Here is a 13,114-nt window from a genome sequence, read left to right on the forward strand (position 1 = left end):
CAAATGGCTGCAACGGCCGGAGCTGCGCCAATCTGAAGCCAAGAGCCAGGAGCTTCTTCCAGGTCTCCCACATGGGTGTAAGGGGCCTAAGGACTTGGGCCATCTTCTGCTTTCCCAGGCCATAGCAGAGAGTTGGGTGGGAAGAGGAGCAGCCAGGACTGGAACCAGCACCCATATGGGATGCCAGCGCTGCAAGTGGAGGATTAACCTACTGCGCCACAGCGCTGGCCCCTCTTGGGTTGTTAAAAAGCTGACTAGTAGCTGGAGAAAAAGGCTCAGGCAGAAGCCCTGTTACCAGGAAATACAGAAGGGCCCTCAAAGGCTGCTGGGCCCTAGAGGCTCCTGGTCATGTCTGAGAGTGAGCCTTTCAAGGAGACACTCACCCACCCCAGCCTGGGGAGGTTGGTGACACAGTTGCCCATTTCTTGGTGCATTTTATCTCCTCATCTAGGAAGTAGTTCTTCAAGAAGTCAGGGAGTTGAGGGTCTGTGTGGGCAGAACCCAGGGCATGAAGGTGCAACAAGGCCTGGTTCAGGTTCTTCTCTAGGGCCAAGGTGGCTTCCATGGCTTCTAGCGTTTCGTCTCACTCTTGAGATGGCTTCTGCATGTCCTGGAAGGCGCTGTGGTTGCTGTACTGGATTTGCACCTTCAAGAGATCCTTGGCACCCCTGTGCTTCTCCTTGGCCACCTCAAGGAAGAAGGGCCCACACTTTCCAGAGCTGTATCGTGTAGTGAAAATAGAAGCCCAGAGAGAGGTAGGGGCAGGAGGCCTGCGATGCAGATTGACCAGGTGGTTGATGGAGGCCTTCCCCTAGGTGGAACAATTCTGATGTACGTGGGAGGCCATGGTTGGTCGACAATAAGGAGATAACCCCCCCAAATTGGTGTTGGCTGGTCCCAGAAGCAGTAGATGGTTGAGAAGTGATCCTGGAGGTTGCAATAGGAGAGGAGACCAGAGGGTGGTCCGAGGCTGGAAGACTCACTGAACCTATTCTGCCCAAACACTGTTGAAGCAAGAGAGAGATTTGTGGGTCTCCAGGTACGCTCCTACCTGCTGCCTGTTTTTGTACAGCCTTGAGTTTAGAATGATCCTTTTTTATTTCTTTTTTTGACAGATATAGTTAGACAGTGGAAAGAGAGACAGAGAGGAAGGTCTTCCTTCCGTTGGTTGACCCCCCAAATGGCCGCTACGGCCGGCACTGTGCCAATCCGAAGCCAGGGGCCAGGAGCCAGGTGCTTCTCCTGGTCTCCCATGTGGGTGCAGGCGCCCAAGCACTTGGGCCAACCTCCAATGCCTTCCCAGGCCACAGCAGAGAGCTGGACTGGAAGAGGAGCAACTGGGACTAGAACCTGGCGCCCATATGGGATGCTGGTGCCGCAGGCAGAGGATTAACCAAGTGAGCCACGGTGCCGGCCCCAGAATCATCTTTACATCTATGAAATAAGCTAACAACAAACAACACAAAACCATGGTTCTTTCAGCAAGAACAGTTGCTTCAGAAGATATAACTCCCAGCCCTCAAAGCCTAAAATACACACTATTTGGCACCACATAAAACGCTCGCTGCCTCCTGGCTTAGATTCAAAGGTATGAGCATGCAAGAGGTAAGAAAGGTAGGCCATCAACATCAGCAATGAAATCACCAGTAGTGTGAAGACGGTGCCAAGGAGCTAGAACTAAGCATCAAAGAATGAGGGACATGGCCTGGGGTCTGTAGAAGAGAACTAGCAGGAGGTCTAGACTGACAGTGGGAGCTTCAATGCTTGGAGAGAAGAATGCTCTGGCTGCTGATCCCAACCCCAGCACCAGTGATTTTCTTTTTAAAATGTTTATTGGTGTAGCATAACGAGTGAGGGAGGCAGGAAGGGAGAGAGAGAGAGAGAGAGAGAGAGAGATATCTTCCATCCACTTCCAGGAGGACCTTTCAGCTCTCCCACATAGGTGCATGGGCCCAAGTACTTGGGCCATCTTTGCTGCTTTCCCAGGCTCATTAGCAGGGAGCTGAATTGGCAGTGGAACAGTTAGGACTTGAACTGGCACCCAAATGGGATATTGGCACTGCAGGCAGAGGCTTGGCCTTCTGTGCCACAGTGCTGGTCCCTGGACTTTTCAACTTTGTTCTTACTTCTCCACAGATGCAGTGATGTGAAAGGGATGTAAAAGTTGTCAAAATCAAAATGGTGTTGCTTGTGTCAGCCCTAACAAAACAATAAAGCTGGGAGGTCAGGAAGAAAAAGTTCTTCCCCATGACTTCCTGACAGTAACTATCAGATTTCCAGAATCATAAACTTAAACAGAGGCTACCACAACCTTCTGTGAAAAGTGCTTCTAGGGGCTAGAGCTGTGACGTAGCAGGTGAAGCTGCCACCTGTAGTGTTGGCATCCCATGTGGGCACAGATTCGAGTCCTGACTGCTCTACTTCAGATCTAGCTTTCTGCTATGGCCTGGGAAGGAAGTGGAAGATGGCCCCTGCACCTGTGTAGAAGACCAGGAGGAAGCTCCTGGCTCCTGGCTTCTGGCTTCAGATCAGTGCAGCTCCAGCCATTGCAGCCATGTAGGGAGTGAACCGGCAGATGGAAGACCTCTCTCTCTCTCTCTCTGCCTTTGTCTCTCTGTAACTCTGCCATTCAAATAAATAAATCCTTAAAAAAATTACTTCTACAGTGGAGCCGGTGTTGTCCAAGCAGGTTGTCACCTGTAACACTGGCACCTTACCAGAACGCTATCGAGTCCCTGCTGCTCTACTTCCAGTTCAGTTCTGTGCTCTGTGATAATGCTCCTGGGAAAAAATGGAAATGGCCCAAGTGCTTGGGCTCCTGCCACCAAAGTGGGAAACCTGGATGGAGTTCTAGGCTCATGGCTTCAGACTGGCCCGCTCCTGGACATTGCTACCATTTGGGGAGTGAACTAGCCAATAGATCTCTCCTGTCTCTCTCTAACTGCTTTTCAAATAAATAAAATAAAGCTTAAAAAAAAAAAAAAAAAAGAGGACTTCTACATGGCCATCTGCCCAGCTGCTGTTGAACCTTAAGCTGACATCACCGTGGTTGTTAATCACTGTGGCCAAAGCCGCGGCTCAATAGGCTAATCCTCCGCCTTGCGGCGCCGGCACACAGGGTTCTAGTCCCGGTCGGGGTGCTGGATTCTGTCCTGGTTGCCCCTCTTCCAGGCCAGCTCTCTGCTGTGGCCAGGGAGTGCAGTGGAGGATGGCCCAAATGCTTGGGCCCTGCACCCCATGGGAGACCAGGATAAGCACCTGGCTCCTGCCATCAGATCAGCACAGTGCGCCGGCCGCAGCGCGCCGGCTGCGGCGGCCATTGGAGGGTGAACCAACGGCAAAGGAAGACCTTTCTCTCTGTCTCTCTCTCTCACTGTCCACTCTGCCTGTCAAAAAAAAAAAAAATCTGATGTAATTTTTATTTTTGTCTCTAGAAACTGCCCCGTGCTTGCACCTCTTTGAATATGCCCAGTTTACTATTTCATGCATAGTCCCATGGCAGTGTTCTGCCATTCCTGAATAAACAATCAGTCTTTGGAAAATCTCTAACTTTGAATTTTTGTTTTACAGTGGGATGCTTTCTTCTATAAATCTGCATACGGCGACACATCAGCCTTTTCGGAGAGCGGCCTATCTGCCCACTGCTCTGCCAGGCCTCAGGGATGCAACAGTGAACAACACATGTGATTCTTCCCAGCTCTGAGTTTACAGCGGGCAAGGAATTACACTGAAGAGTGGACTGGTGCTCCGATAGGATGTTGTGGGTACTTACTGCCTTGGCCTCTAACCTGGGGGCCAGGGAAGAACTCTGAAGGAAGTGATATTCAAGGGGAACTTGAAGGTTGTTCCCAGAGCAAGGAATAGGAAGAGGCGAAGGCTGTTCCAAGTGAAGGGACAGCATGCATCAAGTTGTGGAGGGGGGAGGCTGCCTAGGGTGCTGAGAGGCATTGAGTGCTAAGAGATGGTGAGGGAGGAAGAACACATTTCAGGTGCAGAGATCACTTTTCTCCCAACACTGCTGGCATCTTGACATAAACCCTTTCCTCTCCCCAACTCGTCTCTGCTGAATTGGTTGTCCAGTGGTGAGCACCAAGGGCTTGAATATCTTGTCAGAATGGGAAGCAGACACCAGAGAGGGAAACTATGGGTATCTTCAAGTTGGCCTGCTAAGCCAGGAAGATCTCAGAATAAATGCAAATGATGAGATACAAGTATATTAATTTTTATGTGAATTTGCGGAAATATAGAAGATGTTCACAATAGCCACAAACAACCAAATTCCTTGGAACACACTTAACCAAGAACATCAAAGACCCTATGATGAGAATTACAAAATCTTAAAAAAATAGAAGAGGATACCAAAAAATGGAGAAATCTTCCATGCTCATGGATTGGAAGAATCAATATCATCAAAATGTCCATTCTCCCAAAAGCAATTTGTAGATTCAATATGATGCCAATCAAAATACCAAAGACATTCTTCTCAGATCTGGAAAAAATGTTGAAATTCATATGGAGATACAGGAGACCTCAAATAGCTAAAGCAATCTTGTACAACAAAAATAAAGCCAGAGGCATCACAATACCAGATTTCAGGGCATACTACAGAGAAGTTGTTTTCAAAACAGCATGGTACTGGTACAGAAACAGATGGATAGACCAGTGGAACAGAATAGAAACACCAGAAATCAATCCAAACATCTACAGCCAACTTATATTTGATCAAGGATCCAAAACCAATCCCTGGAGTAAGGACAGTCTATTCAACAAATGGTGCTGGGAAAACTGGATCTCCACGTGCAGAAGCATGAAGCGAGACCCCTACCTTACACCTTACATAAAAATCCACTCAACATAGATTCAAGATCTAAGCCTATGACCCAACACCAAATTATTATAGAACATCAGAGAAACCCTACAAGATAGAGGCACAGGCAATGACTTCTTGGAAAAGACCCCAGAGGCACAGACAAAGCCAGAATTAACAATTGTGATTTCATCAAATTGAAGTTTCTGTACTGCAAAAGAAACAGGAAAGTGAAGAGGCAACTGGCAGAATGAGAGATATTTTTAAATTATGCAACTGATAATGGATTAATAACCAGAATCTACAAAGAGATCAAGTAACTCCACAAAAAAACAACCCACTTAAGAGATGGGCCAAGGACCTAAATAGATATCTTTAAAAAAAAATCAAATGGCCAACTGCGGCCGGCGCATCTTGCTGATTGGAAGCCAGGAGCCAGGTGCTTTTCCTGGTCTCCCATGCGGGTGCAGGGCCCAGGGACTTGGGCCATCCTCCACTGCCATCCCGGGCCATAGCAGAGAGCTGGCCTGGAAGAGGGGCAACCGGGATAGAATCCGGCGCCCCCACCGGGACTAGATCTCGGTGTGCCAGCGCCGCATGGCGGAGGATTAGCTTGTTAAGCCAATGATACTTATTTTTAAAGCCAGATGATACTTTGTCACAAATATGTATCATGCAGTACCTCTGTTGTGCCCCTTGCAATTTTTTTGGAAGGAATCTTGCTTATCCCACAAATATTGCATTACAGGAATCATTCATCAATGTAGCCCAAAAGTAACTGGATTAGGAGCAAATTTCATCAGTCTGATTACTCATCTCCTCTTCTCGTTTCTTAAAGTGATTTCTATCATGGTCAGGTTGCCTGTTTCCTACTAAGGAAACATTAATCAAGTGTTATGTAATTATGATTTTCTCTCAACCCAGATAAGATCCTAGCTGATTTCTTAATGTGTGTTCATTTATTTTCACCAGTGAGTCATTAACTCCTTGAAAGCAGACATCTTGCATCCCTTTATTGCCAGCATCCAACATTATGGCTGTTAGTTGGTACTGAATGTCTGTCAAACTTAATAGGGAACCTGGTCCTGGAATTTGACACTACACTTATTCACAGAAATGGCAGTAGACTCTAAACAAACCTATTTAATGCATTTAAGTGGTTATTGCCTATTACTTTACCAAACACTTCACACACTTTAATCTGAAAGGAAAAGGATCAATGTGTACATATTGGATCTCATTTTATCTTCCAGCTTTCTAGTTTGTCTTAGTCTACCAAATAATTAGTAATCCATGAACCTATTTTACTTTTTTTTTTTTTTGACAGGCAGAGTGGATAGTGAGAGAGAGAGAGAGACAGAGAGAAAGGTCTTCCTTTTTGCCGCAGGTTCACCCTCCAATGGCCGCTGCGGCCGGTGCATCTCGCTGATCCGAAGCCAGGAGCCAAGTTCTTCTCCTGGTCTCCCATGCGGGTGCAGGGCCCAAGGACTTGAGCCATCCTCCACTGCCTTCCTGGGCCATAGCAGAGAGCTGGCCTGGAAGAGGGGCAACTGGGATAGAATCCGGCACCTCGACCGGGACTAGAACCCGGTGTGCCAGCGCCGCAAGGCAGAGGATTAGCCTGTTAAGCCACGGCGCCTGCCTATTTTACCATTTTTAAAATATTTATTTAATATATTTGAATGGCAGGGTTACATATAGAGAGCGATCTTCCATCTGCTGGTTCACTCCTCAAATGGCTGCAACGGCCGGGGCCGGGGTAGGCTGAAGCCAGGAACCAGGAGCTTCTTCTGGGTGTCTCATGTGAATCCAGGGACCCAAGCACTTGGGCCATCCTCTGATGCTTTCCCAGGTGTATTGGCAGGGAGCTGGATAGAAGTGGAGCAGTTGCGACACGAACAGGTGCCCATATGAGATGCCAGTGCTGCAGGCAGTGGCTTAACCTGTTACGCCACAGTGCCGTGCCCCCCGTTTTACTATTTTTTAAAAAATATTTTATTTATTTGAAAAAGACATACATGCATTGCGTGTGTGCATGTGTGTGTGTGCACATGCTGGTTCACTCCCCAAATGTTTGCAATGGCCAGGGCTGGGCCTGGCCAAAGCCAGGAGCCTGGAACTCCACCTGTCTCCCACGAGAATGACAGGGGCCCCAACACTTGAGCCAAAATCTGCTGCTTTCCCAGGTACATTAGTAGGGATTTGGATTGGAAGTGGAGCAGTTGTACTCCAACCTTGCTGGCTACACAAGCAGGGGCCCAACTCCCCGAGGCTACAATGTTGATATCCATTTTACTATTTTGAGATATGATAATAAAAAGTTAGGAATCTTAGGAGGCTTTTGCTGACATTTAGGCCAAGTTTCCTTTTATTCTCTTTGAATCTTTTAGTTTGGGTCTATTAAATAGTTTTCTATCCACAGCACATACTTATTTTGTTCTCATGTTGAGCTCTTCAATTTTTTTTTTTAAAGACTTATTTACTTATTTGAAAGGCAAAAATACAGAGAGAGAAGAGGGATCTTCCATCTGCTGGTTTCCTCTCCAAATGGAGGCAACTGCAAGGACTGGGCCAGGCTGAAGCCAGGAGCTTCATCCGGGTCTCACACATGGGTGCCGGGGCTCAAGTATTTGGGCCATCTTCTGCTGCGTTCCCAGGCACACCAGCAGGAGCCGGATCGGAAGTGGGGCAGCTGTCCCTGTGGGACGTCTGCCCCGAAGCGTCGTCGCTTTCCCCACCTGATTTCTTACCCGACCAGGTCCCTTGATCCTGCCCCACAGCTTCCTAGTAACTGGAGCTTTTACATCCACTTGCTGGCTTCTAGTTTTGTGGGAGTCAGCTCAGCCATACGGAATAGTTTAAGCATTTCAGAGGAAGAACTGTCTGCAATTAAAAAAGCTTTTTTGAAATTTGTGATTATTTTGGTCCACATTTGCATACTTTAAATTTTCTTTCCTTATATCGATGGATTTAAACAGAAAAACCTGGGAGTGGGTGTCTGGCCTAGTAGTGTAGACAACACGTCTATCCTGGTGCCTGGGTCCAGTCCCTGCGGGCCAGCCAGCGCTCACTGGGTCAAGTACCGGCTCCGACCTGCGCGGGGGAGACCTGGGTGGGCTCCTCCAGCTTCGGCCAGGGACTGGCCTATGGGAGTCTCTCCGTGTCGCCTTCTCTCTCTGCCTCCCAAACAGATTTAAGAGAAACTCCTCTGCGGGGCAGAATGAGCCGTTTTCCCGGCAGGTGCCGTGGGTCACGTGGTACTCCGACATGCGCTCGCACAGCTCATCCCGCAGCGCAACACCGTGCGACGGACACACTGCACTGCGCTAAGCTCGAGGCCTGAGGGCTGGAACGTGTTTAAGCGGCCTGCCGGCTCCAGGACAACGCGGCATCCTTCCCCAAGGGACGCCGGCCATGCCGCCTCCTGACGGGACCTCCCGGCGCACCCCAGCGTCACTCCGCGCATCTCGTGCTCAACAGGAGTAAGGGCGGACACTTCCCTCCGCCGGCAAAACTCGGACCCCAGGTCGCGCCCGCAGACCGAGGCGCCCTAAATCGTCTCCCTCACGCCGCCCTGCGACGCCCGCAGCCGCCCCCAGGGAACGCGCCAGCGCCCCTCCCTCACGCGCGCCGGGAGGACGCCGAGCGCCGCCACGTCAGCCGGCGCGGGCGACGCCGGCGCGCCTGCGCGTGCGTAGGGGCGGGGCGCGAGCGGAGGCCCGCCCCTACATCCGGGGCCTGGGCGGCGGCCGTGCCGCCGCGCGGGGGTCACGTGGCTCCTTCCTTTCCGTCTCTGGCCGGCTGGGCGCGGGCGACTGCTGGCGAGGCGCGTGGGCTCTCGCGCTGGTCCCCCTTCGTCCCCTCTCCCGGCCCGGGCCATTAGGGAGTTCGCTGACGCTGGGTGAGCTGAGCCTGCCGCCAAGATGCCGGCCTATTTTCAGAGGCCGGAAAATGCTCTGAAACGCGCCAACGGTGAGTAGGGGGGTCGGGGCGCGCCGGGCCGGGCGGCCGAGGCCTCGGAGGCCGAGACCCGGCCCTGCTTGCCGCTGCTCCGCCACCCGGCTGCGGCCGCGGAGGACGCCGAGCGGCCCGCCCGCCGCCGCTCGGGTCCCTGCTCGTCCTCGGTTTCCCTTCCCACTCGTGGCGGGTGGGGGTGGGAGGCGCGGAGCCGGGAACCGTCGCCCCGGGGGCCCTTCCTCCTCCCTCCGCCCCCTGCGCCGCCCCGGAGCCGGGCGGGCCCGGGCCGCGGCCCCCAGCTGGCCCGCCACGCCGCGGGGCTGCCGCGGGGCCGCCATCTGGGAGTGCCGGGGAGGAGGAAACATGGCTCCCTCCCGGGGACAATGCACGCGAGCTGCTCGGCTCCACCTCCCGCCGGGCCGGCCCCCGGCCGCGCGCCCGGCCGAGCCGGGTCAGGGTCCGCTCGGCCTTCGCCTGGCCCCCGGCTCCACTTCGGGGCCTCTGACCCCTTTCGCCGGCTTCCTGTTTTCTCCTGGCATTGACGAGGGGCAGCCCCGAAGGCGATGCCGAAGCGCAGGAAGTTGGACCGGAGTGGCTGTTAGGAAGGGACTTCGGGTTCTCTCTCGCAGCGAGGACGAAACTGGGGCCCGGGGAGAGGGAGAGATGGTTTCCCAAGGTCACTCCGGGAGCGAGTTGTTGCGCCAGGGGACTAAAACCAAGGTCTCCTGACGTCCAGATCGCTGTGTTCGGCGTGGCGCCCCGCCTGCTCTCCCCACGAGTGCACGCACAGCGCGGACGCGCAGCAGCGAGCCGGCCGCCCGGGCTCTGCAGCAGGCACTTATTACGTTGCATTATGAGGGTGCACATGTTTTATGCAGGTGCCTGGGCTTTGAAAGCGTTCTTGTTAAAGTGTTTTTTTTTTTTTTTTAAACAATGTTTAAGGCATTCATATCTTATTTTCACCTCTCTCTGGCCAGACCTGTTTGGGGTCTTAGCCACGTTGTAGGTGGATGTGGGAGTCTGACAGTTCACATGTATTCGTAGCTTGCTTGAAATTTCCCTTTGTGAGAAGCTCAGTTTGAGTCATTACACAGAAATGACCCCACTGATAAACTGTCAGTAGCAAAGATGTGTTGATCACATCGTTTTTTAAGCTAAAAGTAACACTTCTGGGGATAGGATAAATCCAAGTTCTGTGGATGATAGTGACTGTTACAAACCTATTAAAACTATAACCTAAATCTGATAAGTAGTTCTAACCAGCGTTGGAATGGTAAGAACAGACTGTTGAGGGACTTTCAGTAGTGTGTGGGTAAGAAAATAGAAACTCATTTCAACAAATTGTACAAAGTTAAGATTTGTTTGATGTTTGGAATAGGCTTACGGTGTACAGAGTGGCTTGCAGGAAATTACAGCCGTGCACACCTTCCGTACTTGTGTCTTGCCCTTATTTGCGTGCTTTGCCAACGAGCATTTATTCTTCCATGCTAGGAGGCTGAAGTCCTATAAGTTTCGCCGGCCTAAATATTACACATTGGCTGTGTTTAGGGCTTATTCCCTTCCTCACTTCTCCCTTTAGAATCTTGATATGAGTTTAACATTTCTGGAACTGTTGAAACTTAGGATATATCATCTGAGTCAAAACCTTGTTCCGTTTCTAAGCTGCAGTAGACTTGATTCACGAAGGGCAACTTGGGAAGCGTCTCGGGATTGAAGTAGGCTGCATGAGGAGAGGGTGCTGGGGCACGGACTGGGATTCTGTTTGTATGGTTCTGAGAAGGCCTGTATTGATTCTTGCTGGAGGATGGGGGTTTCTGCCTTGCACATGCTTCCCTTCCAAGTGGTAACTTCTGTACCTGTGATTTTAGGAGGGAAGGATCCCTTCTCAAAGTGTCAAGGTGAGCAGACCGGGAATGGCATGTGATTCCAGATATTAATAGGACAATGAAAGGGCATTTCACTCATTGTATCTAAATGTTTCATCTGTAGCATTTGTAACCCCAAACATATTTAGATCTTATCTGTTACATTATCTTAATAAAATGTAAGTACATTTGAGTACAAGTTCTTCAGTCCTCCCTGTCTATATTAGTAATATTTTTGGAAAAAATTGGCAGTTATTCAGGGTGAGAAGTTGGCCCAGCATTTTCTCAGAAAGATTCGTATCTTGCAATCATTTGGACGAGGTTCATTGTCCTTAGTACTTTGGTGCCGAAATAGCTAACTCTGACCCTGTAATTAAGCTTTTAATTTAAATTTTACAACTAGTGCCTTAAAAAATAAAGTTGTTACTAAAGGCACAAGTTGAGTAACATTATAGCTTACCTGTTTAATCTATTGTACAAATAAACTTTTAAAAATGAAGGGCTGACCTAAACTTTTCCTTTATAGGTAGATACATAGTTTCAGTCAGTTGTCTGAAAGGTAAACTTGGAATACTACTCACCTTCCTAAGAATAGGAATACTCCCAATTTTATTTTTAATATCTAAAGTATTAATGTAGACATCAACATTTCCTTATTAGAATAGAACCTTTAGTGTATGCTAGGTCTTTCTAGCTTAAAAATCTTCCCCTCTCCCTTTAGATAAATAGGAGGAATTAACTCGTCCTTGTATATAAGGTAGTATAGACAGGAAGACTCGCTATCATAGGTTAATATGAAAAATCTCTTCCCAGTCCAGTTTTTTATAAACTTCTTTTTATGCTCCCCAGTTTTTTTTTGGTGGAGGTCAGGATGTTTGTCCTACAACATTCTTTTTTTTTCATGTGTTTGGTTTGGTTTGTTTGAGACAGTTGTTTCGGAGTCACAAGGTATGGAATTTGGGGCAAGTGTTTGGCACAGCAGTTAAGCACATCTTGGTTGTGAGTACCTCAGTTCTCAGTGCTGGCTGCACTTCCTGCCTGCCTGCCTGCCTCCCTCCCTCCCTCCCTCCCTTCCTTCCTTTCTTCATTTATTTGACAGACTTAGAGAGAGAGAGAGAGAGGAAGGTCTTTATTCTGTTGGTTCACCCTCCAAATGGCTGCTACGGTTGGCGTGCTGCACTGATCCGAAGCCAGGAGCCAGGTGCTCCTCCTGGTCTCCCATGCAGGTGCAGGGCCCAGGGACTTGGGCCATCCTCCACTGCCTTCCCGGGCCACAGCAGAGAGCTGGCCTGGAAGAGGAGCAACCAGGACTAGAACCTGGTGCCCACATTGGATGCTGCTCCTCAGGCGGAGGATGAACCAAGTGCTGGCTCCGCTTCTGATTCTAGCTCCCTGCTGATGTGTCCTGAAAGTGTGCTTAACATGTGGCTGGAGTAGTTGGGTTGTATGTAAAGAATTGAATTAATTGATTAAAGGCGGGTACTCTTAAGTTTTTGGCTGATAGAGACTTTTTGAAATAGTTTTGATAAATACCTACTGTGTGCTGTATGTGCTCTAGCTAGGAAGAAGATGGACGGGGTTCCCCCCACCTTAAAACAGCAAAGGCTTATTGTTCCAACAAAGTATCTGGTTGTACATCTTTGTAAGTTTTTTTTATTCATAGTGACTCAGTGGCCATGTTGAAGATGGACTTTCCTCTGTAATGGTTTTGTATTTATTTATTTTGAATTTATGTACATGTGAGGAATAGAGTTTGATAAATTATAAGGGTTGACATAAGGTATCAGGACACCACACAAAGTTCTGGAAGGGGCAGCCATTGTGCACAGCTGTTTGAGCTACCACTTGGGAGCATCCTGTATCTGAGTGCCTGGTCGAGGTTGCCCCTTGCTTCTGATCTAGCTTCTTGGGTGGTGCACTGGGAGACGGCAGATGATGGTCCAAGTGCTTGGGTTTCTGCCTCCCAAGTGGGAGACCCTGATGAAATGCTTGGCCTCTGGCTTTGGCATGGACCAGCCATGGCTGTTGGTGGCCATTTGGGAAGTGAACCAGGAGGTGGTAGATCTCTATCCCCCTCTCCCTCTGCCTTTCAAATAAATAAAAAAGTTCATGGAAAATGGAATTAAAAGATAAAGTGGTGCCAACATTTTTTTTGGAATTATACAGATCAGAGATCTTCAAAACATTTGTGGAAAATGTATATTATGGGAGCCGGCTCTGTGGCATAGTGGGTAAAACCGCCGCCTGCAGTGCCGGCATCCCATATGGGTGCTGGTTGGAGTCCCAGATGTTCCACTTCCAATCCAGCTCTCTGCTATGGCCTGGGAAAGCAGTTTTAGAAGATGGCCCAAGTCCTTGGGCCCCTGTACTCAACGTGAGAGACCTGAAAGAAGCTCCTGGCTTCAGATTGGTGCAGCTCCAGCTGTTGTGGCCAATTAGGGAGTGAACCAGCAGATGGAAGGCCTCTGCCTCTCCTTCTCTAACT

At 49.6% G+C, this 13,114-nt stretch overlaps 1 protein-coding gene across 1 annotated transcript in view; it reads left to right on the top strand.

Annotated features, from left to right (window-relative positions):
• Nucleotides 1-8,597: 8,597 nt before the first annotated feature.
• EIF3A (eukaryotic translation initiation factor 3 subunit A) overlaps nt 8,598-13,114 on the top strand; it is a 41,080-nt gene continuing 36,563 nt past the window's right edge. The window contains exon 1 of the mRNA XM_062214997.1: nt 8,598-8,779. Coding sequence (XP_062070981.1) covers nt 8,731-8,779 — 49 coding nt within the window. The 5' untranslated portion in view covers nt 8,598-8,730. The remainder of the gene's footprint in view (nt 8,780-13,114) is intronic.

The sequence above is a fragment of the Lepus europaeus genome, chromosome 17, assembly GCF_033115175.1.
Source record: "Lepus europaeus isolate LE1 chromosome 17, mLepTim1.pri, whole genome shotgun sequence".
Taxonomy (NCBI): Eukaryota; Metazoa; Chordata; class Mammalia; order Lagomorpha; family Leporidae; genus Lepus; species Lepus europaeus.